Raw genomic sequence first — 27,400 nt, 5'->3', positions numbered from 1 at the left:
AGTACCCTTGTATGTTAGGAGAGGGAGAAAAGACACAATCCTCCTCAGGAACCATAGGTTGCCTGGCTATCAGAAGCGTAGGCTATAGTTCAGTGTGTGCTTTACAAACAAGTGTAAAATTCTTTGTTTTAATGTGGATTGCGATATTTTGAGTAGCTTTGGTGAAATTAGAGAAAATAGCTTTAAAATGTATGTCAGAATTTCTATGTACCAGAATTGTAGAATCATAGAATGCTTTGGGTTGGAAGGGACCTTCAGAGGTCATCTAGCCCAATCCCCCTGCAGTGAGCAGGGGCATCTTCAACTAGACCAGGTTGCTCAGAGCTCCGTCCAACCTGGCCTTGAATGTTTCCAGGAATAGGGCCTCCACTACCTCTCTGGGCAACCTGTGCCAGTGTTTCGCCACCCTCACTGTAAAAAATGTCTTCCTTATATCTAGTCTGAATCTACCCTCCCTTAGTTTAAAGCCATTACTCCTTGTCCTATCGCAGCAGGCCCTGTTGAAAATATTTTCCCCCTCTTTCCTATAGGCCCCCTTCAGGTACTGGAACGCTGCTATACGGTCTTCCTGGAGCCTTCTCTCCTCCAGGCTGAACAGCCCCAACCTCTCAGCCTTTCCTCACAGCAGAGCGGTTCCATCCGTCTGATCATCTTTGTGGTCCTCCTCTGGAGCTGCTCCAACAGGTCCATGTCTTTCTTGTGCTGGGGGCTCCAGAGCTGGACACAGGACTCCAGGCGAGGTCTCACCAGAGCGGAGCAGAGTGGCAGAATCCCCTCCCTCGACCTGCTGGCCATGCTTCTCTTGATGCAGCCCAGTATAAAGTTGGCCTTCTGGGCTGTGAGTGCACATTGGTGGCTCATGTCCAGCTTTTCATCCACCAGCACCCCTAAGTCCTCCTCAGGGCTGCTCTCAATCCCTTCATCCCCCAGCCTGTATTGATACCAGGTGTTGAATCTATGTAAATATTATGTTAATTCAGAAATGATGAACAAATTGAGACCCAGTGGAGTTATAATTTCTCAACATGTCTTAAGTCACAGTGAGCTAATTCCAGACAATCGTATTTGAAACTGTTAGCTTGTCTTTCAGAGAGGTTAGTGCTCTCTGTTATGTTCTCTGTTCAGGGGTTTTTTTATTGCTTATTGTGCTAGGTTCAAATTGTGATGAGCTGACTGATACTTAAAAAAACCAACCAAACCAAAACCAAAACAAACCAACCCAAAGGTTAGTTAAATAAAACTTATAAAGTGAAGTTAGTTTTCAGATGTTGGCAGTCCAGTCAGCAAGGTTTATAAAGCAGATTTTAACATAAAGAGCAAAAGTAATTTCTACTGCAAACTCAACTGAAGACTGTCCTTAATGTGTTTTAAAATATAAGTGAACAGCCACGACCAGATAGTCAGTGATAAGCATTGAACTTGCTGTTCAGAGTGTCTTCACATCTACCTAATATTTTGCTTTCCATAGAACATGTTGTCACAAGCTTGAACAACCATCTGACTGTATCTGGCTTTTAGGGTGTGTCCTGGGTTTGGCCAGGACAGGGTTAATTTTCACCGGACTCCAGGAAGGGGCACAGCTGGGGGGGTGGGGGCTGACCCCACCTGGCCAAACAGAGCCCGGTATTCCATACCATGTGACGTCACGCTGAGTTCCGGTGGGGGGGGGGCGGCGCGGCGGGAACTCACTCGCTCGGGAGCGTGCGGCGCCGGTGCGGTCCGAGAGAGCGGGTCTGTTTTTGTCGTGTTTTCTCCTTATTTGTACCGTTGTTGTTCCTGTTTCCCTCTGTTTGTTGTTCTGTTAAACTGCCCTTATCCCGACCCACCAGTTTCTGCCTGTTTCTTTTCATTCTCCTCCGCACGCCGGCGGGGGGAGGGGCGGCCGCGTGGCGCTTTTGTTGCCGGCGGCAGCCGAAACCAAAACATTTAAATTGGCGCCCAGATGTGGGGCACGGATAACGGCAGGGCTGAGCAGCGGGTGTTAAAACTGCTTTCTTAGATTTTGTTAAATTTTGTTATACGCATTTTTCTGTGTTAAATAGTCGCGGGTAAAAATGTTTCTGTCTTTGATCAGATGGCTGTGGTTTTTGAATCCTTATTTGCAGTATGTATTCAATGCCGTGCTGTTCATCATCGCTGGGAAAAAGATCAGGATGATAATTTTGCTCTACTGTACGATATCGACTTATGACATGATAACATCAATGTGCATGAAATTAGGCTTGTATTTGCATGCAGCACTGCGGTCATTTCCGTACCTCGGATCCTATGTCTTAGAATTTGTTAATAATCAAACCCAGTCTGTGGGGAAAACCGAAGGGGATACCTTCCCCCACTCTTTCGCTCCCCCTCTCTCCTTCAGGCTGGTCCTAATGGCTTTTGATAATTTCGAGTACCCATGGGATGCTCAGGGCAGCACTCTCCTTTTGTTATGCCTCCTGAATGGGTTTTGGGTTTTGTTCAGGGTTAAGCAAGTCGTTAAGAACATCTGGCAGAGACCTGCCCCGGGGCCAGATAGCTGTGAGTGGCTGGGTGTGTGGGACAGCATGGGCAGGTGTCTAGGGCAGTGGGCACCCCCGGTGTGTTTTAAACTCACCCCTGTACAAATACAGAATCCGGACAATCTGGTAAAATATCTGCAAAAAGTGTGCTGCCACCCTGGGAACTCCAGAGAGACACAGATCACCACAATGTGGTGGGGTCTGGCCCATGCCTACCGAGCCATGTTCAACACTGTTCAGTGCTTTAAAGGGGAAAGGGGGGGAAGCGAAGCGGCAGGCACTGGGACTGGCGCTGCCTCCCCAGCCAGCCCTGCAGCCCCTCCAGCCCAGCAGGCAGTCACAGCCCTCCCGACCGGCACCACAGCTGCTGCAGCCACAGCTGCAGGGTCTGCCTCGGTTTCCCTGGCAGGCACAGCAGCTGCTCCAGCCCCAGCTCCAGCTGCAGGCATCGTGGCTGAGCCCAATAACCAACCTGTGCTGGAAGCAGTCACCCCTGTAAAACTAAAGAAAGACACAAAGAGAGCAGATCGCTCCGGGAGGGATGATGATGAGCCAGGGTCATCACAGGAGACAGAGACAGAGATCACCACCCGGTCCCTGTCCCTGAGTGAGCTGCGAGACATGCGGAAAGATTTCAGCCGCCACCCAGGCGAACACATTGCCACCTGGCTGCTGCGGTGCTGGGATAACGGGGCCAGCAGCTTGGAATTAGAGGGCAAGGAAGCCAAGCAGCTGGGATCCCTGGCCAGGGATGGGGGCATTGACAAGGCCATTGGGAAAAAGGAACAAGTCCTCAGCCTCTGGAGGAGACTTCTCTCAGGGGTGAGGGAGAGGTACCCCTTCAGTGAGGATGTTGTATGCTATCCTGGCAAGTGGACCAATATGGAAAGGGGTATTCAGTACTTGAGGGAATTAGCTGTGTGGGAGCTGGATTACTGTGACACAGACGATGACCAGGTACCCACAGACCCAGATGAACTCCAGTGCTCACAATCCATGTGGAGGAAGTTTGTGCGGAGTGCACCATCCTCATATGCCAACTCACTGGCAATAATAGACTGGAAAGGTAAAGAGGCACCAACAGTGGATGAGGTGGCTGTCAGACTCCGGCAATACGAGGAAAGTCTCTCTTCCTCCGTTGTCTCAGCTGTGGAGAAACTGGTCAAGCAACTAGAAAAGAATATGTCCTACTCCCCACCTGTACGGGCCAGTGTCTCAGCTATTAGGGGCAAACGTTTCTCTGCTCAGGAGAGGGAATACAGAGGCTACACACTGTGGGGCACCCTGTGGTTCTGCCTGCGTGACCACGGAGAGGACATGAGGAAGTGGGAAGGAAAACCCACCTCAAGTCTAGAGGCACGAGTGCGTGAGTTGCGAGGTAATACAATCACAAAAGGGGATTCTTCCAGGAAAAATGCCACTCCAGTTTCCAGCAGCCAGCTCTCCAGACCAGGTAGACAGTTTGATCTTGATTCCGATCCTCTGGAGGGGACCTCCAAGTCATTTTTACAGGAAGTGAGTAGCAAATTCTCTGACGAGGATTAGAGGGGCCCTGCCTCCAGCCAGGTGGAGGAAAGGGACAACCGCGTTTATTGGACGGTGTGGATTCGGTGGCCTGGCACGTCAGATCCACAAGAGTATAAAGCTCTAGTGGACACTGGTGCACAGTGTACTTTAATGCCATCAGATTTCAAAGGGTCAGAGTCCATTTGCATTTCTGGAGTGACAGGGGGGGGTCCCAAGAGCTGAGTGTACTGGAGGCTGAAGTGAACCTCACTGGGCAGGACTGGCAGAAGCACACCATTGTAACTGGCCCCAAGGCTCCGTGTATACTTGGTATAGACTATCTCAGGAGAGGGTATTTCAAGGACCCAAGGGGGTATCGGTGGGCTTTTGGCATAGCTGCTCAGGAGACGGAAGAAATTAAACAGCTGTCCATTTTGCCTGGTCTCTCAGAGGATCCTTCCGTTGTGGGGTTGCTGAGGGTGGAAGAACAACAGTTGCCAATCGCAACCACAACGGTGCACCGGCGACAATATCGTACCAACCGAGACTCCCTTCTCCCCATTCATCAGCTGATCCGCCAGCTGGAGAGTCAAGGAGTGATCAGCAAAACTCGCTCACCCTTTAATAGTCCCATATGGCCAGTGAGAAAATCTACTGGAGAGTGGAGACTGACAATAGACTACCGTGGCCTGAATGAAGTCACACCACCGCTGAGTGCTGCTGTGCCAGACATGCTAGAGCTTCAATATCAGCTGGAGTCAAAGGCAGCCAAGTGGTATGCCACCACTGACATCGCTAATGCATTCTTCTCCATCCCTTTGGCAGCAGAGTGCAGGCCGCAGTTGGCTTTCACCTGGAGGGGCATCCAGTACACCTGGAATCGACTGCCCCAGGGGTGGAAACACAGTCCCACCATTTGCCATGGCCTAATCCAGACTGCACTGGAAAAGGGTGAAGCCCCAGAACATCTGCAGTACATCGATGACGTCATTGTATGGGGTGACACAGCGGAGGAAGTTTTTGAGAAAGGGGAGAAAATAGTTCAGATCCTTCTGAAAGCCAGTTTCGCCATTAAGCTAAGTAAAGTCAAGGGACCTGCACAAGAGATCCAGTTTTTAGGAATAAAATGGCAGGATGGGCGCCGTCAAATCCCAATGGATGTCATCAACAAAATAGCAGCTATGTCTCCACCAACCAGCAAAAAGGAAGCACAGGCCTTCCTGGGTGTTGTGGGTCTTTGGAGGATGCACATCCCAAATTACAGCCAGACTGTAAGTCCTCTGTACCACGTGACCCGGAAGAAGAATGATTTTGAATGGGGCCCTGAGCAACGACAGGCATTTGAACAGATTAAACAGAAGATAGCTCATGCCATAGCCCTTGGTCCAGTCCGGTCAGGGCAAGATGTTAAAAACGTGCTCTACACCGCAGCTGGGGAGAATGGCCCAACCTGGAGTCTCTGGCAGAAAGCACCAGGGGAAACTCGAGGTCGACCCCTGGGGTTTTGGAGTCGGAGATACAAAGGATCCGAGGCCCGCTATACTCCCACTGAAAAAGAGATTCTGGCAGCATATGAAGGCGTTGGAGCTGCTTCAGAAGTGGTCGGCACTGAAGCACAGCTCCTCCTAGCACCACCATTGCCGGTCCAGGGCTGGATGTTCAAAGAGAGGGTCCCCTCTGCGCATCATGCCACTAACGCTACGTGGAGTAAGTGGGTCGCGCTGATCACCCAGTGCGCCCGAATGGGAAACCCCAGTCGCCCAGGAATTCTGGAGGTAATCATGGACTGGCCAGAAGGCAAAGATTTTGGAGCATCACCAGAGGAGGGGGTGACACGTGCTGAAGAGGCCCCACTGTATAACCAGCTGCCAGAAGATAAGAAACAGTATGCCCTGTTCACGGATGGGTCCTGTCGCATTGTGGGGAAGCAGCGGAGGTGGAAGGCTGCTGTATGGAGCCCTACACGACAAGTCGCGGAAACTGCCGAGGGAGAAGGTGAGTCCAGCCAGTTTGCAGAGGTGAAATCCATCCAGCTGGCTTTAGACATTGCCCATCGAGAGAAGTGGCCAGTGCTCTATCTTTACACCAACTCTTGGATGGTGGCCAATGCCTTGTGGGGGTGGCTGCAGCAATGGAAGAAGAACAACTGGCAGCGCAGAGGCAAACCCATCCGGGTTGCCCCATTGTGGCAAGATATTGCTGCCCATCTGGAGCAGTTGGCTGTAAAAGTCCGTCACGTGGACGCCCACGTTCCTAAGAGTCGGGCCACTGAAGAACATCAAAACAACCACCAGGTAGATCAGGCTGCTAAGATTGAAGTGGCTCAGGTGGATCTGGACTGGCAACATAAGGGTGAACTCTTTATAGCTGGGTGGGCCCATGACACCTCGGGACACCAAGGAAGAGATGCAACATACCGATGGGCTCGTGATCGAGGGGTGGACTTGACCATGGACACCATCGCACAGGTTATCCATGAATGTGAGACATGCGCTGCAATCAAGCAAGCCAAGCGGGTAAAGCCTCAGTGGTATGGAGGACGATGGCTAAAATATAAATATGGGGAGGCTTGGCAGATTGACTACATCACACTGCCACAAACCCGCCAAGGCAAGCGCTATGTGCTCACAATGGTGGAGGCCACCACCGGATGGCTGGAAACCTACCCTGTGCCCCATGCCACCGCCCGGAATACCATCCTGGGCCTGGAAAAACAAGTCCTGTGGCGACATGGCACTCCCGAAAGAATTGAGTCAGACAATGGGACTCACTTTCGTAACAGCCTCATAGACACCTGGGCCAAAGAACACGGTATCGAGTGGGTGTATCACATCCCCTACCATGCACCAGCCTCTGGAAAGATCGAGCGGTACATTGGGCTGCTAAAAACCACTTTGAGAGCAATGTGGGGTGGGACTTTCAAAAATTGGGATACCCATTTAGCAAAGGCCACCTGGTTGGTTAACACCAGAGGATCCACCAACCGGGCTGGCCCTGCCCAGTCAATATTTCCATGCCCTGTAGAAGGGGATAAAGTCCCTGTAGTGCACATGCGGAACATGTTAGGGAAGACAATTTGGGTTAATCCTGCCTCGGGCAAAGGCAAGCCCATCCGTGGGATTGCCTTTGCTCAAGGACCTGGGTGTACCTGGTGGGTAATGCGGAAGGATGGAGAAGTCCGATGTGTACCTCATGGGGATTTGATTTTGGGTGAGAATAGTCCATAAATAAATTGTATAAATTTAATTGTTAAATAACCCTGTCACTGTCTGTTATCACTGTTACAATTGTTATATTTTGTACCAGTAGTAGCATAGTAAGAATCATCCAGATTAAAGAAGGATGGACTTTTTGATGAAAACCTAGCAGAGCACAGCGATGATGGAACTGGACCTGGTTTTCAACAAGTGGCATGCAGCAACTTCATCAAGATCAACATCTCCTGCAGACTGTGGGCACGGGCCGCACCAGATACATCAGCCGTGAGCTCCGGATGCAGCAAGTGACCGCCCATCACCACACATCACCTCCCCTGCCACGGAAGACCATTACGACAGATGGAGCCTGAAGTCATGGATTAAATGAACTCAACGGACACTTTAGAGTGATGATCCATAGACTAAGGGAATGATATCTGGAGACAGGAGAAGTGGTGGTGATCAACCGGACAATGGGGGACCTGGGCATGACGTAGATGGTATGGAATAAGGGGTGGATAATGTCCTGGGTTTGGCCAGGACAGGGTTAATTTTCACCGGACTCCAGGAAGGGACACAGCTGGGGGGTGGGGGCTGACCCCACCTGGCGAAACAGAGCCCGGTATTCCATACCATGTGACGTCACGCTGGGTTCTGGTGGGGGGGGGGCGGCGCGGGGGGAACTCACTCGCGGCTCGGGAGCGTGCGGCGCTGGTGCGGTCCGAGAGAGCGGGTTTGTTTTTGTCGTGTTTTCTCCTTATTTGTACCGTTATTGTTCCTGTTTCCCTCTGTTTGTTGTTCTGCTAAACTGCCCTTATCCCGACCCACCATTTTCTGCCTGTTTCTTTTCATTCTCCTCCACACGCCGGCGGGGGGAGGGGCGGCCACGTGGCGCTTTTGTTGCCGGCGGCAGCCAAAACCAAAACAGGGTGTCAAGCACAGTGCTCTGAAGGCCTGTGTGTTCTGGGGCTTAGAAGACAACAAAGCTAAACTACTTTATTAGACTGGGAGACAGATTGACTTTGGTGAATATATTCATAAAGCTGGAGAAACAGTGTTCCAGTTCAGCTCATACTATAGTCAGTTCGTGATGAAGGCAGGCCTTTTCTTGTTAAATATGTAAGAGTTCAAGGAAATATACTTTCTTCTCAGACTTTATTGAATGCTTTAACTAGCACATAAAGAAATTCAGTGTTGGGGTTCAATTTTGGCTAACAAAAATGTATTTCTAAAGTGAAGAAGAAATTTAGATGATAATGGGGTTAATTGTCTTTTTGATTCTAGATGAGACTCCTGGGCATCGTGAATCAATATTTAAACTGAAGCATCTCATTGCAGTTTTAGTTGTTGAGTACCAATTACTTGTCAATGGTAGTGAGCAATTGGGTATTGAACACATCCTCGTCCATGCACCCACAGCAGTTTACTCAGTTTTCATCTGAGCATTATTGTGCATTGAGCTCGGTGATAGCCAGCTTGCGCCAAAGCTGCTGCCCTGACAAGTTGGGTGCTGAGGCATGTTCATACATTTGGGCTGCAGTAAAAGCACTTTGCTGCTCGTTTGCACATCTCCTCCTGTCCAGTTGCACCATTTGCAGTCTGTCCTTAGTTCCCTAGATTTGCAGGTTTTACTTGCCAGTGTCATGGGGACAGAAACCAGGCAGTTGACCATGACTGTTCTAACCAGTTGAGAGATCTCTTTCCAGTTATCATAGCTACTATAAACCATACTCATCAATTAACCTTGTGTTAGATGCTGTACAAACACAGGGGAATAATAAATTTCTTGTTTCAAAGTAATTTTAATGGTAGAGGATGAATGAGAATGAAAGCTGTTTTGCCACAAACGGGATAGCACTGATGTATGCGTGGGATTTGAGTTTTCTTTTGGGTTTCTTTGTTGCAATAGAACAAAGGTATGTTTAAAGCAGGGTAATAGGTAGTTTTGTAAATCATTTCTGGAAGTATGAGGGAGAACAAAACAAAAATACTGGCTACAGAGGCTGTATTTAAAGGCAAAGATCATAATGTCTCTTATAAATGAGATGTGAGAAGTAGAGTGGGCATTGGCCAAGACCTCCGTATATGTGCAGGAAAGCAGCTGAATGATAGGGAAGAAAGGAACAGCCTGGTTTGTGAATGTGGGTGGGTTTTTTTGTTGTTGTTTTAGCATTCTGAGTGAGTATGAGAGTGGTTAAATTCCAGGCATCAAAACAAGACAGCGGATATTGCAGAAATTTAAGGAGTGATACAGCTGGAGCTGGAACTTCAGCAAAGTAGCAGATGGAAAAGTCTATGTTAAATAACTGGGAAAAGCTGTCAGATGTCGTCTGGAAGTAAAGATCTAGACAGATTCCAATCAGCTGACAAAAATGCTTTTTATCCACCACATTTCCCCCTTTACTGTAAAGACTGTAATAAATCCAATAATAGTGTATTAAAGCTGCTTTCTCAGGAGTCTCTGTATAGAGTTGGTAGTTAAAGGCAGGAAGAGTTCAAGCTACTGCATTTGTATATTATCTGGGTATTGAATCAGTACCCTGCCTTAACTCATGCTCTTTTTTTTTTCTTTCAGATTTTCTATTTTGTACATACGTTGTTTTGTATATACTGTATATGATGACTTCGGTGGGCAGTGAACGTACCCGGGGCACTCGGGACAAAATGCAAATTTCAACCACACAGCCAACACAACCACAGAAACAAGTAGTACAGGTACGTGCTACTCTACACACTGACTTTCAACTCAAAGAAGTTTATAATGATATGCATTTCTTCCCTAAGTCAATAAAAATTGAGAAAAGACAGGGGGAAATCATGGTCTATTTTGGAAGAGTATGTTTGATATCTTGCTTTAGTTGCTCAGTAATCCAGCACAGCATTAAGTTGTTCTTGTATTCTTGTCTCTGAAGGAGCTTTGTGTTCTTCGGCAACATTTCCCATCAGTGAGGAATTCAGTACCTATGCCTGTGTCAGGATTTCTATCCTCTGACCTCATTGTCCTCAGATCTCAGCTCTTCCATGTGCCAGTCTCATGATGCTAGAAGCTTTCTGGTTGATAGAGGAATTTGGGTGGGTGGGAAAAGATTCATTAGATGCATGCTGTGTTCTACAGCACGATTCAGCATATCTGCAAGTCACAAAATCCTAAACTTGTTGTGCAGTGTCTTCACAATGTGAAAAGAAGATGGTTGTCTACCAGCAGACTAAAATTATTTTGAGTATCTGCGAGACTGAAATTAAGCTCTTGCCCCACTGTCTTGATTCTCAGCAGTAGTTAAGTTGTGTGCTTGTCTGGGTTACAGAGAGTGCAAAATGTCTCTGCTCCTGGCAACTCATCATTCTCTTGTCAGGTACTTCTCAAAATTGGACTCAATTCAAGAATTGCCTCAGTTCTCTGCTAGCAGAGAGTGCACTGATCTAGAGATGCTCCCCTGGGAAATTGTCTTACTGTTTTCTAGACTGATCTTTAACATGGAGAGGCCCCTGTTCTGTTTTGTACAGTATTAATTATGTGAGGTCAAGCCCTTATCTTCTTGCATTGCAGTGCTTTGCATAGTGGTGATTCATGCTAATGTGCGGATTTAGAAAGTGACTTTCAACACATGAAGTTGAATTTTTTTTGTTTTATAACAAGTAAGGCCGGTGGAATATAGTGAGCAGATTGACAGAAGTGGTGGTTTCCCCTTTTTTTGATGTTTGCAAGACAGCAGTGGAGTACTCTGCCCGGTTTTGGGTTCTCTGGCACAAGAGACATTGGCAGATGGGAACAAGTCCAGTGAAGAGCTGCAAAGATGTTTGAGAGACTGGAGCACAGGATGAATGAGTGGTGGCTGAAGGAACCGGATTTGTTCAGCCCTAAGGTGGCAAAGGCAAGGTCATATCTTCTATTCAGATACCTCATGAAAGGCCATAGAAAAGGTGAAGCCAGACTCTTCTCAGAGACAGTGGCACAAGTTGGAACGCTGGAAAGTCCAGCTGTTAAAAGGAAAAACATCGTTTACCATGAACATAGCCATGGATTAGAGAGGTTGTGGGATCTCTGTCTAGCCTCAAGCAGCTTCTCTGATGGGACATGCTCTCAGTGGGAGGTTGTACCGAGTATCACTGGAGGACTTTTCCAACCTATGTGATTCATTGATTTTAAGCATTAGGTCTTACTGACCTTTTTTTGCATTTTGTCCGCTTATTCTACTTCTTGCATAATAGATACTGGTTTGGTCAATTCAGTAGAAAAGATGGCTATTTAATATACAGCAATTATGTTTTAGTGCACCATATTTTTTTTTTATTGTTTAGATATCAGATGGACCTTCCTCCTTAGGCTTTACAGATCAACATAAACGTGTGGGATTTTACTGTTCAATTACCACTGATTCATTTTTATGAATGTAGAATAATGTTGCTTTCCCAAATGGAGATTTCATTGTCATAATATCACGTTGATCATCACTTAAGTTATTTAAGAAATTACATCACCATTCTTTTGCATTGCTTCTGGATAATAAATATACCATCTTATTATAAGATTTGGGCCTATTACTGTCACTTAATTTTGTGGGTTTTTTGTTTGTTTTGCACAATTCTGTTTTCTGGTAGTTCAAAGTTGTTAGTTAAAAATTTCCTTCACTGTTATTCTGCAAAGATAATATATCTTGTAAGGTTGAGTAAATTTTTAGCTGTACTAAGATGCTACTATTTTCTTAGTCACAATTAAAAATTATGCTCTTTTATAGGATACTACAATGTTACTTGTAACAATGGTGCCTTAAAAATAAAGAACTAGTAACTGGGAAAAAACCCAAAACTTTTTGTGACAATGATTTGGTGTTTGTATAATAAACACATCTTGTGGGTTTTTGTTGTTGTCTTTTTCTTTTGAATATTCAATTCCATCTGGGTGTAATCCACTGGCATGAATATTAGTGATATTGCACCTATTTGTGTTTCTAAGTTCTCTCCTTACACAGGAAAACTGAAGATACTGTCACATATTTGATATTTTTATAAAATTGGTATATTTTTGTCTTCTAACGTGGACTTGAAAAAAAGTTGTTTTACGGAAAAAAATGAATCTTAATGGTTTCCTGTTTCTGGTCAAATATGCCATCATGTCTCTACAGAAATTACATTGTCTGAATGTTTTTACTCTGGACGTCTTTAAAGGAAATCTCTTCACTAGCTTAAAAGTTGCAGTGGGCCTGAGGAGGCTGAAGTCAGAGCGAGAAGATGGATCAATAGGGCTTAATTCCTGAAACCAGCAGACCTTTTGTTTTTGCTCTCTGCTGAGCTCTCAGCAGACACTAAGAGCAAGCTCCTTTACACAGAGCACCACACTGACCAGGAGGCTTTTGTGGAGGGTGGCACCAAGGCTGGCACGGGGAATTCCAGAGCAGCCTCTCCTCTGTCTTACTGACTTGAGGTATGAAGCTATCAGCATGACACTTTGAAAATGTGAAGTACTCGTACTTAACTCTGTTACCAACACTGATTGTCTTGGAACGTCACCTCTGAGTGCAGCAAATGTCTCTTCCCTCAAGGAACTGGGACAGCTGCAGTAAGTTCTCGGCAAATAAGCAGCTGGTGGTGTACGGTGGAGTAATTTTTACACTCTTCTCAGGATTTACACTTGGCAACCTCCTCTAGAGCTTGTGTTTGTGGTAAACTCCGAAAGTGAAGCAGTTTGAGGCTGATTAAGTCTGAACTCGTGAGGCACAGAATTTCATGTGGGTGTCCTGTGAAGTGAGACTGAAAAAGGTGAGATTCAACCAGCTGCCCAGGATGAATCCTTTAAGTCAAGAATTTCAGTGGATGAGGTGGTCCACTTCTCAGTGAAGAAGTCTTCTGCAGCACGTCAACTTGCGTTTTGAGTCCTGTCTCTCTTCAGTATCAGCCTTCTCTAGCATGAGATGGTAACCTCTTCTGTTTGAGCAGAAATCAAATTAGGTCCAGGATCACGAAGCATATGGTTATCTTTGGTATTTTCACGGGAGTGCAGTTCAAGTAGACAGCAAATGCTGCACTATGAAGAGTGGCCTGTATGATGCGACATTAGTGTTCTTGAGTTGCTTTCTCTCTGGGGCAGCCATAGCCTATTCGGATTTATGGCACTTTACTGCATCCATCCATTTTAGTCTTTCAGCTTTTGGAGAAGTTGTCAGCATGGATTTGTTGTCCAGAAACATTACAGAAGCACCAAAGAGCAAGATCCTTTAGCAGTTTTCAGAGACCAGTATTTGCTTATAAAGAAAATAAGTGTAGCTGGCTGCAGGCAAAAATCTTGAGGCACGACTCAGACTCTTTTTAAGTGCTCATAAAACTACAGACTCAGGTTGTTGGGAGAGTTGTGGAAGGTGATGTGAGCAGGTATCATCAGAGATGTGGTTAATTTAGAAATACCGTTGCCAGATTGTTATGATAAAACTCTAACTCTGGAATGGTAGATACTAAATAAAAGTAATAATATCAAAACGTAGGCTTCTGTGGTAAATTCTATTTTATTGTATGGTTGTCTTGTCTATGTGGTGACCTTTAACTGTGGTTCAAACACGTTAGAACATGTTGAAATTGCTTTGTCCCAGCTAACTGTAAAATGAGCATAGAGGAGATGTTAATCCCTTCCACATAGCACCTCTGTGTTTGTTGTGTATGTTCTTTTTGAGAATCTGGAGAAAAATATATAGTGACACTAGGAGATAATTTAAAAAAAAATATTGTTACCTTCTGTGTACTTTATTGGATGTTTGTGTTTTTCAGGCAACAGCAGAACAGATTCGCCTTGCTCAAATGATCTACGATAAGAACGACACAGATTTTGAAGATAAAGTGAAACAAGTATGTTTCTTATGGTACAGAGCTTTTATGCCCTGCAATAAGGTGCTCCAAAGCTGGATTACATTTTGGAGCTAGAGCGTCTGTTTCTGATTTAGATGAAACCTTTTTCAGAAGGATGTAAGTTTAACTAGGAAAAGGTGCTCTTGTTGCACTGTAAAGTCTGTTTACAAGAAATTGTGTGGTAATAGAGCTCTGGCTGTATAGTTACACCGGTGTATTTTCCTTTGTAGACAAGCCTTTAAGCCAAAACTCATCTGTGCTGATGTTTCTTCCAGACTGTATCTCTCTAGTATGATCCTGATGCTTAATGATCGTCAGAATTAAGAGTGTATTCAGCTTGTCCACATGTACACGCATGTGGGGAAAATGTCACCTGTGTAAACCGAGTTTGCTAATAACTTGGCTGTTTTTCAGGAAAAGTAAAAATCTAATCATAGATAAAGGTGAAGTGTTATTTAAAAAAAAATCTGACCTCCTAGATCTGTGTATGCAATAAAATGATAGAATTACACTGTGAAAATGGAATCTCACACCATTTCCTCTACCATGCTGAGTTTCGGGTGTAGATGTTCGAGCTTCCATTACCCAATTATAGCCGAGACCATTAATTCAAACAGTACTGAGAATCTGGGTCCCTGTTCTGCTGTATCAGTGATTTTTGTCCTAGTGAACACGTCACAACTCACAAAGAACCTAGGAGTACACCCAGAAGGAGAAGAATTAGCATGAATGCATTAATGCAGCGGAGGGGCAGATTTCTTGATTTATTTTCCTTTGTAAAACCTCATCTGAAGCATTATTAAGTGCTTTTTATTGTTCTTGTTATAAACTTGTTCTGTTGCTGTGCCAGAAGTGAAGTCCTTGTACTTCCTGAAGCCAAAGGACCCTCATCCATAGTACCTGTAGCCCTGCTGCTGGGAAGGATAAAAATTAAGTTCTGCATAGGAAATCTCCAATATTTTACAGTGCATATATATTTCTGGCTCATGTAGGTTTTTTTTCTTTGGATGAAGTTGCCGGATGTCCCATGACAGACTGATTATTTCCATCCCACACTTCTCAGGATGTGCACCACAGGTCCATGGAACATAATTCAGTACTAGGTCTCCTTAAGCAGCCATTGCTTATGCGTTTTGTGTAGCCTTATGCCAAAATGGATTGAGGGAGCTGATCTGGCTGAAAAATAACCGTTTCCTTAGTCTGGATGTTTTTTTTCCAAATGGATCTGTTCTCTGTCGTGGCTTACGTTATGTCTGTTCTCACACAGTGGGACAGAGAGGGATGTTTGGTGGGAAGGGAGAGAGGACAATACTGGAGCTATCCTGGTTTTTTACATCTTTATCCTCATATACTGCTGTCTCTGGGGTGGCAGCATTTGCTGCAAGCATAAAGGTAAAGGAAAAAAAAAGTGTGAAAAACTGCTTTATTAATTACCATTTAATTTGTGTTTCATCCTGTCTCTTGTCTGACTCCCAAGCAGATCTGTAAAATGTGGATACCTTTATTTAGGTTTTTAGTTTGCTCTGACACAGTAGCTATGCACTTTCTTGGAATCTGTGGTGGTACTAGCTGTTACTTTCTTACGATGATAATTTGGATATTTTAACACATCTGACTCTTACTGCCAGCTTATGGAAGTGACGGGGAAAAACCAGGATGAGTGCATAGTGGCACTACATGATTGTAATGGGGATGTGAACAGAGCAATCAACATACTGCTGGAAGGAAGTTCAGACACGGTAAGGTTTTACTTTCATATTAAACCTCTCTGTTTGCTCTGCCTTTCTACTTCTTAGAAGTGGTTGGGAAAGTTGTATTTTGGAAGCTTTCAATTTCCATGTCTCCAAATTCTTTTGTGAAGGAAATGGAGATGGGGCAACTTCTCTACTGTATGCATACCTTAGAGTAGGCTGAACATTGAAAATGTTGTGGCTGTTCAGCTGATCTCTTGCGGAGTCCTCTGGCTTTCATTTACATGCAGCAATTTTAACTCTGCAGCAGAACTTGGTGCTCTGTCAGACACAGGCCTGTTTTTTTGCTGCAAAGTTTGTAGTTACTCTGTAGCACCTCCACAACTCTTGAGACCTGAGTCTAAGTGTTTGCCACAAAGGGCAATCTTTATAAACCTAAAGGGCAGGCAGATATTTTAAGTTGTACAACTTCTGTAGGTGTGCATTGCCAGTATTGAAGTTGGAGGAGGTTTCCACATCTGAAAGTTGCATTGACAACGCTACTAATGGCAGAAGAGGATACAGCAAGTAGTTGCTCCTTTCACTGTGTTGATCATTTGCAGGACTTTATTGAAAAACAGAAAGAGGAGACTAAACAATATGTATATAACAACAAATAATGTTGCTTATTATGTTGCACAGAGCAATTTTTTATCCCAGGAGATATCAGGAAAATATAGCTTGCTGTGGTTGAAGCTTTTTACTGGAGGGACTTCTTACAGTTTACTGAGGCAGTAAACTAGATTCCATCTCATCTAAATTGGGAAAGAAACCTGGACTTCCTTTCTTAATGCTGAACATTCAGTATTTCCCGTGATTGTCAGAATGTGTAGTCTGGCTTATTGTTAATGAGGAAACTCACTCCCTACCCACCCTGAACCTAGGACACATACCATTCTGACTGAGGGGACTTCTTTTTCTATCCCCTTTTATAAGAGTTGAGGCCATCTAAAACACAGAATCATAGAAAGTTTTGGGTCGGAAGGGACCCCTAGAGGTCATCTAGTCCAACCCCCCCGCAGCAAGCAGGGACACCGCTAACTAGGTCAGGTTGCTCAGAGCCCTGTCCAACCTGGTCTTGAATGTTTCCAGGGATGGGGCCTCCACTACCTCTCTGGGCAACCCGTTCGTTCCAGTGTTTCACCACCCTCATTGTAAAGAATTTCTTCCTTATATCCAGCCTAAACCTACCCTGTTTTAGTTTAAAACCATTACCCCTCATCCTGTCACTGCTGTCTCTACTAAAAAGATTGTCCCCATCTTTCCTATAGGCTCCCTTTAAGTACTGAAAAGGCTGCAGTCAGGTCTCCCCGCAGCCTTCTTTTCTCCAGGCTGAACAAGCCCAACTCTCTCAGCCTGTCCTCATAGGAGAGGTGCTCCAGCCCTCGGATCATTTTTGTAGCCCTCCTTTGGACCCGCTCCAACAGTTCCATGTCCTTCTTGTGCTGAGGGCTCCAGAGCTGAACGCAGTACTCCAGGTGAGGTCTCACCAGAGCAGAGTAGAGGGGCAGAATCACCTCCCTCGACCTGCTGGCCACGCTTCTCTTGATGCAGCCCAGGATACAGTTGGCCCTCAGGGCTGCCAGCGCACATTGCCGGCTCATGTCCAGCCTTTCGTCTATCAGTACCCCCAAGTCCCTCTCATCAGGGCTGCTCTCGATCCTTTCATCCCCCAGCCTATATTGATAGCGGGGATTACCCCGACCCAGGTGTAGGACCTTGCACTTGGCCTTGTTGAACCTCATGAGGTTCGCACAGGCCCACCTCTCCAGCTTGTCCAGGTCCCTCTGGATGGCATCCCATCCTGGTGTCTCGACCGTACCACTCAGCTTGGTATCATCTGCAAACTTGCTGAGGGTACACTCGATGTCGCTGTCCATGTCATTGATAAATATATTGAACAGCACCGGTCCCAGTACGGACCCGTGAGGGACTCCACTCGTCACTGGTCTCCATCTGGACATTGAGCTGTTGACCACTACCCTTTGGCTGCGACCATCCAACCAATTCCTTATCCAGCGAACGGTCCACCCATCAAATCCATGGCTCTCCAATTTGGAGAGAAGGATGTTGTGGGGCACCGTGTCAAAGGCTTTACAAAAATCCAGATAGATGACGTCCATTGGTTTTCCCTTGTCCACTCTTGTTGTTACACCATCATAGAAAGCCACTAGGTTGGTCAGGCAGGACTTGCCCTTGGTGAAGCCATGCTGGCTGTCTCGAATCACCTCCCTGGCCTCCATGTGCCTTATCATGTCTTCTAGGAGGATCTGTTCCATGATCTTCCCAGGCACAGAGGTATATAATACTCGATGAACTGGTAAGTTAGGAGTAGAAGAGAGTATCTCACCTTGATTAAATCTGTCTTGGTAATGTGCTGCTCTTGTACTTCTCGTATTTGCCATTTTCTAGTTGAAAATAGTTTTCTGGTTGATAGAGAATGTTAAATGCTTTCTTACTTTAACAAATTGTTATAAGTGATTATGACATGGAAGAAACTTTCTGAACTCATTTGTCAGTTAGAAGCAATGTATCCATATGTTCTGCTCTTTTGACAAGTCCCTCTGAACCCACTGCTCTCTGCAAAAAAATGCAACTTAAATACAGAGAACTTAAAGGGCTCAAGGAAGAAGGAGTATTAATTAGAAGGGGTCCTCATCAGAACGTGAAGAAATTTGTTCTTCTTTATGGAAGTTTGTGGGCCTCCAACTTGAAGGGTTTGTTTTAAGGCTGTTATACTCCAGAACAGTTTAACTGTGGATTTGATGTAAAGTTGGAAGCAGAGGTACTACTAGTTCTGAATGCAGATTCCTAAATCTCTTTTTCTAGTTTCATTCTGCTTTGATGCACTAGAAGGTTTTTTTAATCTTGTTTGGAAGAAGATGTGTGTATCCATTTTGAGGAATTAGAAGAGCAAGGAGTGATAGCTAGAATGTCTATAATTTCTTTGGTACTCTGCCAGGTTTGTCTTTTCTTAATGCTGTGATCTTTAAGGCTTTATACTGTGTGACAGTCTTTATGAAGACTTTTCAATTGCAACAATTGTGTCAGTCTGGCTTTGGATAGATAGAGGCTTGTGGATGAGAGTAGAGAAAGGCATGTTTCTTTGCAGAAAGTGTAAGATCCATTTTATGCCTGACCATGTTTTACTTCTTAAACCTTTGAAGACAGAACAAAGGGGACCTTTCAGATTATTCTTCTTTCCATCTGAGATCAGGCCAGCAAGAAGGCTTCTGTTACATGTTTTCGAAGGTCAGGCCTACAGCTGTCATTTGGGTTGTCTCAGGCATCCTCGGCTGAAATCGTAATCAGTTAGCTCCCTTACAAAAACAGGCAGCTTCGATAGTCTGTGATGGATTCCCATGCCCAGAGGTAGCATCATCCTCTATCTTAAAGGACATGCCCAACTTCTCAAGGCATTCCTCAAAATTATATAGTGGGTAAGCATGGATCTCATGCATTCATAATTGTCCTTTTACTGATCCTTCCCAAGTGTTATATTTTGGTCGTGGCTGTCAACAAAAGGGCCACGCAGCTGCTCTGCTGCCCCTCCCCCCGCTGGGGTGGGGAAGAGAATGGAAAGAAAATGGCAAAAACTGGTGGGTTGGGATAAGGGCAGTTTAGCAGAACAGCAAACAAAGGGAACAGTAACGACAACAATACTGATAAGGAGAATACACAACACAAACAGCAGAAGGCATGAGCCGCTCTCACCACCTGCCGCCAGCGCGCAATCCCAAGCCGTGACTGCCTTCCCGCCGCCCAGCTCCCCCCAACCAGAACCCAGCGTGACGTCACATGGTATGGAATACCCTGCTCTGTTTGGCCAGGTGGGGTCAGCCCGCCTGGCTGTGCCCCTTCCTGGATTCTGGTGAAAATGAACCCTGTCCTGGCCGAACCCAGGACACCAAGTCATGTAAAACCTTACTAAGGAGAGGCTGCTTCCTTTTAAGCTTTGCAGGATCATCCAGTTTTGGGTATATCTTAAAATGGTTGAAGATCTTTTAGCACCATGCCTGTCACTGAAATAGTACATTCTGAACTGTATAGACTTGGTTCTTCAGTTGTCAGTGCAGTTATTTTTTTCTCTTGTGAAGTGTCTCTAAAGCTCTGGGAGTGTGTTAGCATGTAATGCAGTTACAGAGGCTACAACAGGTGAAGCCATATGATAGTTACTGGAGGAAACAGTTTTCTGTTGCACAGATAACATGGTGTTGCTCACACACATAGTTTTGTACTTCTAATCTGCACTGTCTGCGCTTCACCTCAGTTGGCTTATGGTGGTGTAGTCTTCTATACTGGAGATGAAATTGAAAAGTGATTTCAGCCGTCTTTCTCACCTATAACATGTCAAAAAATTAGAGAGTAACAGTTCTCTTAGTACTTATTCTCTCAAAGGAGACACTGAAACACTGAGTTTATACTTGTTAACTGCTTTGTTACCTGCTTTCTCAGTAGCGTTAGTTTTCTCAGTTCTAGGCCGCTTGGACTAGATGGTCATTGCCTACCTCGTGAGGGCTTCTGAGTTGCTGTTGTCTGAATTGAGAGGAGATAGGATAGGACCTAAAAGTACTAATAGCCAGCCTGTTTTTGTTCGCAGGTGCCTGTCAGAGATCATGGCTTTATGTAGTGCTTCGCAGTTGATGGCATCTTATTTGCATATGCAAATTTCCTACTTAAATACCTTACCAAGACTGTAAGCTCTTAGAGATAGGTTGATGTGTATGTCCCCATCTGCCATCTTAATGATTTGCAAATAATACCTTTCTTCTTCTTTGCAACTATGGCTCAATAGACTAACCATGCAATTGCATAACATATTAGTTGCTGTGCTACTCTTAGCAAGTGTTTTAGTAATTTTATTTTCAACACGTAGAGAACTGATACAATACTGGAATTTATTTTAAAGATGGAGTTTAATATTAAAGCTGAAGCCTGATATTTGGACCTTGGTCCCTTGACTTGCTTAGACATAGTTTTTCCTGTATTTTGCTGTGTGTGATGAGCTGTAGCTGTTAAGAGTGGATGGTCTGGCTTATCATGGCCCCAGTTTTCCCAAGTTGTTGTTCTGCCATTCTGTCTCTTGGTGCTTGAGTTCTAGTATGTCTGGATAATGATTTTTCTTTTCTTTTCTTAACACCCCCCCCCCCCCCCCACTTTAGGCCACATACTTATTCTCATCACTTTTGTTCAATGATGCTTATAAACATTTTTTTCATTTCCTTGGGAGAAAAAGAAATCTCTGTTCATGCTCCCTTTCTAGATTTATGGAGGTAGTTGAGAGGGAAACTGTTGCTTGCTTTGCAAACTTTCTGCGTTGTGGTTGTATCTAGGCTTCCTTGAACTAGTAGAAGTCCATTATAGCCAGAAATATTTGGGATTCTCACATTCCATAAGAAAAACTGACTTCTATAACTTGTTTCTTTCTCATCTCTTCCCAAAAATACAGCCTGTGTTTCCATTTGTATCAATGTAGTTCGCAAGGTATTACATATGTGATATTAGGCAAATACCTGTTTGTTTTTTCCATGAACTGGAGGGGTGTGAGGTGGAAGTATGCACTGAGAGCTGTCTCTTTCTTTTTGACTTTTGTGTCTAATTCTGTTCTACCCAAATAGACTTCTTGGGAGACTGTAGGGGGAAAGAAGAAAAGCCTTGGAAAGGAAAGCTCAGAAAACAAAGAGAACAGAGAAAAACGAGGGGACAGAGAAGTGAGTCGCATACAGGGAAGTTCCAACAGACGGGGAAGAGGAGGCAGCCGTGGCCGAGAGTGTACGTATAGGGGTTCATTTTTCAGGATTCAGATGCTTTTCTTGCAGCTGAAACTGGCTGAGTTGAGAGTGAATGCATAATGGAGTAAAGTCCATCCAAGCTATAGCTCAGTGCTTAAGGGATCATAACTTCTTTGTGTGACAGGTATGCTTGATCTCTTTACGTGACTTGGTTTTGGGATGTTCTGTGCTCGTTCAGAGACACTCAATTTAAATTTCTGTCCTTTTTTGATTAATTGAACTTGTACAAATTGCTGTTTTTTATGTAAGTGTTAGAATTGAGTCTTTGTACAACTGCTTGAGAGCAAGTATGTTGCTGCACAGCTGATATGCTTTTTTGTTTCTTTTAATGGAAAAATTATCCAGCTTTGACTCCATCTCCTTTTATGAGTGGGAGAACCTGAAGATGTTCTCATCTTCTCATAAGGGGAATGAAAAGACTGGGATCATTATTAATCTCTAGCATATATTACTCACATAAGCCAACCAAAGGTGAGTTTCTACAACAGAGAAAATTCTTTGTGACTTGAAACATTTAAAAATTTGCTACAGTTTATACAAGTGCAATAATACATTGTACAAAAACAAACTGATGTTTCCAAGTTAGGTAGCATCACATTACATCACCACTGAATACACGTTGCTTTTTTCTCTTAAGTTTTATTTTGTCAGCAGTATCAAAGCTGTATATGTTGCTTGCAAGGGCCATACACAACACTGATAGATGAGCAGAGAAAACAAACAAAAAAAAGGGTTAGCTTTTCACTTAAAAGCAGGAAAAATATTTACAATTCATTTTTGGAATATATTAAAATATTGTGCCAGTGAAGACACTGTGAATCTTTGTAGAATAGAGTAACGTCAAGATAGGAAAAAATAAAACTTGCCATTATGCTTAGAACAAATTGAAATGGGATCCATCAAAATGAAAGTGAGGGGCAAAATTTTTGCCAGAGCCAGATGCTGCTTGTCTTTTCTTGTAAACTGGAATTAAAGATTTTTCAGATGGTTACCAAATCTTGATATTCTCTTCCCAACTTCTCAGTCCAAGCATTAATGATTTTGTCACTGCCATTAGGAAAAGTTGTGCAGTACAAAATCTCAGCAGTTTTTTAAGTGGCCAGTCATTTTTTTCTTTTTTTTTTTTTCTTCAAGGAGCCAGCCATCTTTCAGAGTTACCTCCTCATGAGTTTTCCACAAAATAGTTAAGTTGCAGTGCTTTTCTAATGCCTCACCTTCACCCAGTCGTCATCTCTCTGATTTAAATACAGAGGAGAGTTCTTTTAAGTTCCCCTGGTTGTACGGGGATGTGGTATGGGCAGACAGGAGAAGAGTTGGTGTTCTTGATTATCCCTTATTCTTTTACCCAGCACGTTATCAAGGAAGCATTGATATGAGGCAGCTTTATTTCCTACCTTGTTAAAGAGGTGAGGCCATAATTAATTTAATAGTGTAGGCTGAAAAACGCTCCCCCCCCCCAAAAAAAAAAAACAACACCCAACCAACAAACAGAAGTGTGTCTCGAGGGACATTTTCCCTCTTATTAGATATTTTGCTTCCTGATTGTCCAGTGCAAAGTAAACATAACTTGCTTGTAGCTAGGCCCCCAAAGAAGAGGGGTGACTGAGATCTGTTGACCAGCCCACTTTAAAATCTTGCCTTTTTTGGGGGGGGTCAGGTTAAGTAGATGGCTATATTGTCTCATGTATGAGTGTCTGAAGCTTCTCTTAAGTTGCCCTCTCTCCACAGTTAGAGCTGAAGAGAATGGAGTGGACAACAATCAAGGAGACAAACCTTCAGACCGTGGGAAACGTGGCCGTGGGAGAGGTGAGGTGGTGACATTGGTGTGGGACTGGCACTGATTTGGTGTCCTGAAATGGAACTCTCCCATTTATTTCTTTAAACACTTCTTTTTAAGTATTTGTTGCTTATCCTTTGATTCCATAAGCACTTCAGCCACCTTTAATTTAGGTACATCCCCCTCCCTTACCCCTTGTCATGTCTTGGTCTCGGAACAACTTAAAAAAATTGACACAAATCACCTTTATGGTAATTTCCTGCACAGGAGACTGGTGTGCTCTGACTATGGAGAGCTGTTTTTCCAGATCAACTCATGCCAGCCTCCTGTGAGTGGGAGTGCACTGGACTCCTCAGGATGTACCTTGGCAGCAGGAGAGTACAAAATTCCATCTGTAGGGCTCTTGGGGTTGAGGGGGGGGGGAATTGATGTGGACTTGTGCTGTTTCTTTGGGTTGGATATGGTTGTCAGGCTTGCCTTCTGGTTTTGGTACCCAATCAGAGAGAGTACAAGCCACCTTAGAGGCTTTATGGTAAGAGAAGGAATTTGGCATGGAAGAGTTGATGAGAACTGTGGAAAAACAATACTGCGGAGTCTTGGATACAACTCTGATCCTATCCTGTAGAAGAGATAGGAAAGATGTTGAAAATGGATTTGATGTAGAATCAAGGGATGTGTAGCTGGTTTGGATTTTCACGGGTTGGAGTGGAAAGAGGCTTGTTTTTTCTTAGAGCAGGAAGAATGAAAATGAGTCATCTAGGTACTTCCCCATACAGACTGTATGGGAAGTGGGTATTAAATGAGTTAAATTGATAAAGTGTGCAGCAGAGCTAATGTACTTAAGTAATGTCCGACTCATGAAAAATTCTGCCTTCAAGAGACTCTCTTCTCTTTGGAGTATTCAGTAATGAGGCATTCAAAGACAGGCATATCTAACTTCATTGTCTCCAAATCTGCATCTTAAAGGAGTGGAAAGATGCAAAGACATGTAGCTTCTAGAGGGTTGTGAGAATGGCTTGGTTGTGCCTGTGAATCAGCAAATACCAAATGGTGTGTGCAGAGAGGTAGCTTTGCAGAGCAGGGTGTGGTATAGTTCACAGCTACAGTTTTTGGTATGTTAGTACTGTTAATAGATGGAATGTAAATATTTCGGTTATTTGTTTTATAAAATAATCCATTATAGTCAAATTATAAATATAAAGGTAGGAATTTTTTTAAATTGTTGGGTGAAACTTAGAGGTTAATTTCAAATGCAGTCTATTTTTTGCTTTGTAACCTTATGAACAATACACTGCTTGTGTTGTCAAAACTGTAGCTCTCTAGATGAATATCGTATGTCTCAAGCCAAAGCACTTAATCATCAGATAAAGCTGGCATATCTAACTGAAGAAATAGGAACAACTTCAACCAATATTTCTGTTCACTGACTTAGTGTACATAGTGTTACTGTATAGCTCTACCAAATATTTTAGACTGTACATTCATGTAAGCAAAGTATCTTAATGAAGTGTTCTCAACTGTCTGTGATAAACTCGTTGAATGACTTCAGGATCATTATATTACAAGTGTGTGTATTCTGTGGCAGGAAATACCTAATTTAATTTTATAATACAAGCCCTTGAAATCTGCAGGGAGTTGTATAAAGCTGTGTAATTCACTTCTCAGTATTTCAGGGATGCATGACCTTCTGTCTTTGGATATTAGTAGGAATAATAATAAAAAAATAGCTTCCAGCTATTTCATTCAGTAGTCTGTCTTTTCTGTTACACAGAATAGTCAAATATGGGATAAAGTACTTCATCTGAAAGTAAATAGATTGCTGGTAATCACCACATAACACTTTTTTTAGAAATGTTTCATAGAGAGTGTGTGTGTGTAGGAATCTAGGCATTGGATACAAAATTAGGGGTCAGCTAATATCGGAGTAATGAACTGTCTCTCTATTTTAAGCTACCTTCTAGGGCTGGAGTTATCTTACAGGCTGCTTTCTAGGGGAAGATTTGCTGGGCCATCGTATTACTGCTTCGCTGTGGAACAACCTAATTTTAAGAAATTATATGCGCTGAAAATAGCAGAAAGGGGATTCACACTTAGGTGATAATGTGCTGTTTACTGAGGGGAGGAAAACCCTGATACTGAATATTTCAGCCTTGGTGCTGTAGGCACTAGCTTCCTTGTGCAGCAGATCTTCCGTTAATGACTGTGTGACATTCCTTGCAACTTTATAGGATAGTAGGTATACAGTGTACAAACACCACTGGTTGCTGGTATGCTGGAGATCAGGGATTTGAAGTAAATATGAGTTATTGACCAATTAACAGAAAACAAAAAATGCATCACAGGACACATCCTAGCTGAAATTGCTCTGCCCTTAATCTTTGCTTGCTAAACTGAGGGTGTAAACTTTGACTTGGAAAGGAGTCAAGGAATTTCTTTTTTTAAGATGGCCTTCCCATCTATCTCTCTTTTCAGAACTGAATTTCTTGAATGAGCTTAATTTAGATGTAAAAAATACTGTAATGGTGATGGATAGTAATTGCATCAAAGTGATTATATGTGTGTCAGTACTGAAAGGATTTGCAACTGCCTGGAATGGAATTCTATGAAGGAATTATGGAAGAAGATGGTTATGTCTTTAGGATTGTCAGCTCTAGAAATGTTTTGTCATTTGTGTCTTAATCGGCTGCAGTGTTATATACAAATTGACAAACTTTACAGGCACATTTTTTTTTTTTATGCTGCTGTTTTGTACTGTTCTCAGATCTTCAATTTTAAGTGCAGGTCTGGTTCTCCCACTGTCCTCCACTCCGTGTTGAAAAGGATATGGTAGAGCTAGAAAAGGCTTTTGAAGGTACTGGGAAACTGCATTTATGGGGTGTGAGGAACAAGCAGACTAGGACTTCTCCACCTGCAAAAGAGAGGGCTGAGTGGGTATATGGTGGAGATCTGTAAAATTTCTGTGGGGAAATCCACTGATCACTCCAAGTAAGTATGCAAATAAAGGAATATTAAATTAAATCAGTAGGTTAACAGGTTCAAAATGAACTTACGGAGGTGATTCTTCATACATGTAGTTAACCTGAGGAACTCGTTTCAATAAAATGTTGTGGGTGCTGAAAACTTACGTACAGAGAGACTTGACAATTTCATCCTAAAAAAGAACCACAGCAAGAAAAGGAAAAACCACTGAGGGTTTTGATGTATGTAAATTATCTTTGGCTGAGGAAGTCTGAGCCACAAATGGTTGAAGACCAGGAGAGTGTCCAGAGAACTGCATTGTGGTATCAGTTCTTGTACTCTTCCCTAGTTATCTAATTGACCATAGCTGATAATGGGATAGCAGATAGATGAACTTATGGACTTGATTCATCATAGAAATTGCTACAGATTCATGTATAGCAATTCTCCTGGTTTGCAAAGTAAAAATGGATTTGTCACTTTTACTTCTGTTCTGTGATTCCCTTCCTCTTCATTTTTCCAGAGCAATGTGAGCATGCCATAAACGTGGATGCTGACAGGGGATCTTTTTCTAGCAAAACAGAAATAAAAATGAAAGGGAAAAAAGTTATGTTTTAATTTTCACAGAATCACAGAATGTTCGGGGTTGGAAAGGACCTCTGTGGGTCATCTAGTCCAACCCCCCTGCCGAAGCAGGGTCACCTACAGCAGGCTGCACAGGACCTTGTCCAGGCGGGTCTTGAATATCTCCAGAGAAGGAGACTCCACAACCTCCCTGGGCAGCCTGTTCCAGGGCTCCGTCACCCTGCACTCCGTCACCTCCGTCACCTTTGGACTTAAACAGCATGACAAGTAGCCTTTCAAACTTTTGTTTTTTCTGCTGGCTGTATAAGAAAGCAAAGCAGCTTACCCTTTTTTTAAATATCTGACTATAGTCCAGCTTGTATTCTTGATTTTTTTAAATGTTTTTTAGATAAGTATGCTATCGGGGGGGGGGGGGGGGGGGGGGGAGGAGAAAGAGCTTCTGTAACTAGAATTGCACGTCTAAACATTTTCTTATTTTAAAAGCTTAGCACAGTTGGCACAGAATATATTTTGGATTTCC

At 43.8% G+C, this 27,400-nt stretch overlaps 1 protein-coding gene across 4 annotated transcripts in view; it reads left to right on the top strand.

Moving 5' to 3' along the window:
- LOC104337953 (ubiquitin-associated protein 2) overlaps positions 1-27,400 on the top strand; it is a 122,155-nt gene that overhangs the window by 19,560 nt on the left and 75,195 nt on the right. For all 4 annotated transcript variants that reach the window (XM_075446363.1, XM_075446362.1, XM_075446361.1 and 1 more), the window contains exons 2-6: positions 9,780-9,919; positions 13,961-14,038; positions 15,667-15,777; positions 21,387-21,540; positions 23,289-23,366. In XM_075446363.1, coding sequence (XP_075302478.1) covers positions 9,821-9,919; positions 13,961-14,038; positions 15,667-15,777; positions 21,387-21,540; positions 23,289-23,366 — 520 coding nt within the window. In that variant the 5' untranslated portion in view covers positions 9,780-9,820. The remainder of the gene's footprint in view (positions 1-9,779; positions 9,920-13,960; positions 14,039-15,666; positions 15,778-21,386; positions 21,541-23,288; positions 23,367-27,400) is intronic.

Source organism: Opisthocomus hoazin, chromosome W, assembly GCF_030867145.1.
Source record: "Opisthocomus hoazin isolate bOpiHoa1 chromosome W, bOpiHoa1.hap1, whole genome shotgun sequence".
Taxonomy (NCBI): domain Eukaryota; kingdom Metazoa; phylum Chordata; class Aves; order Opisthocomiformes; family Opisthocomidae; genus Opisthocomus; species Opisthocomus hoazin.
This window is presented reverse-complemented; position numbering and strand designations above follow the sequence as displayed.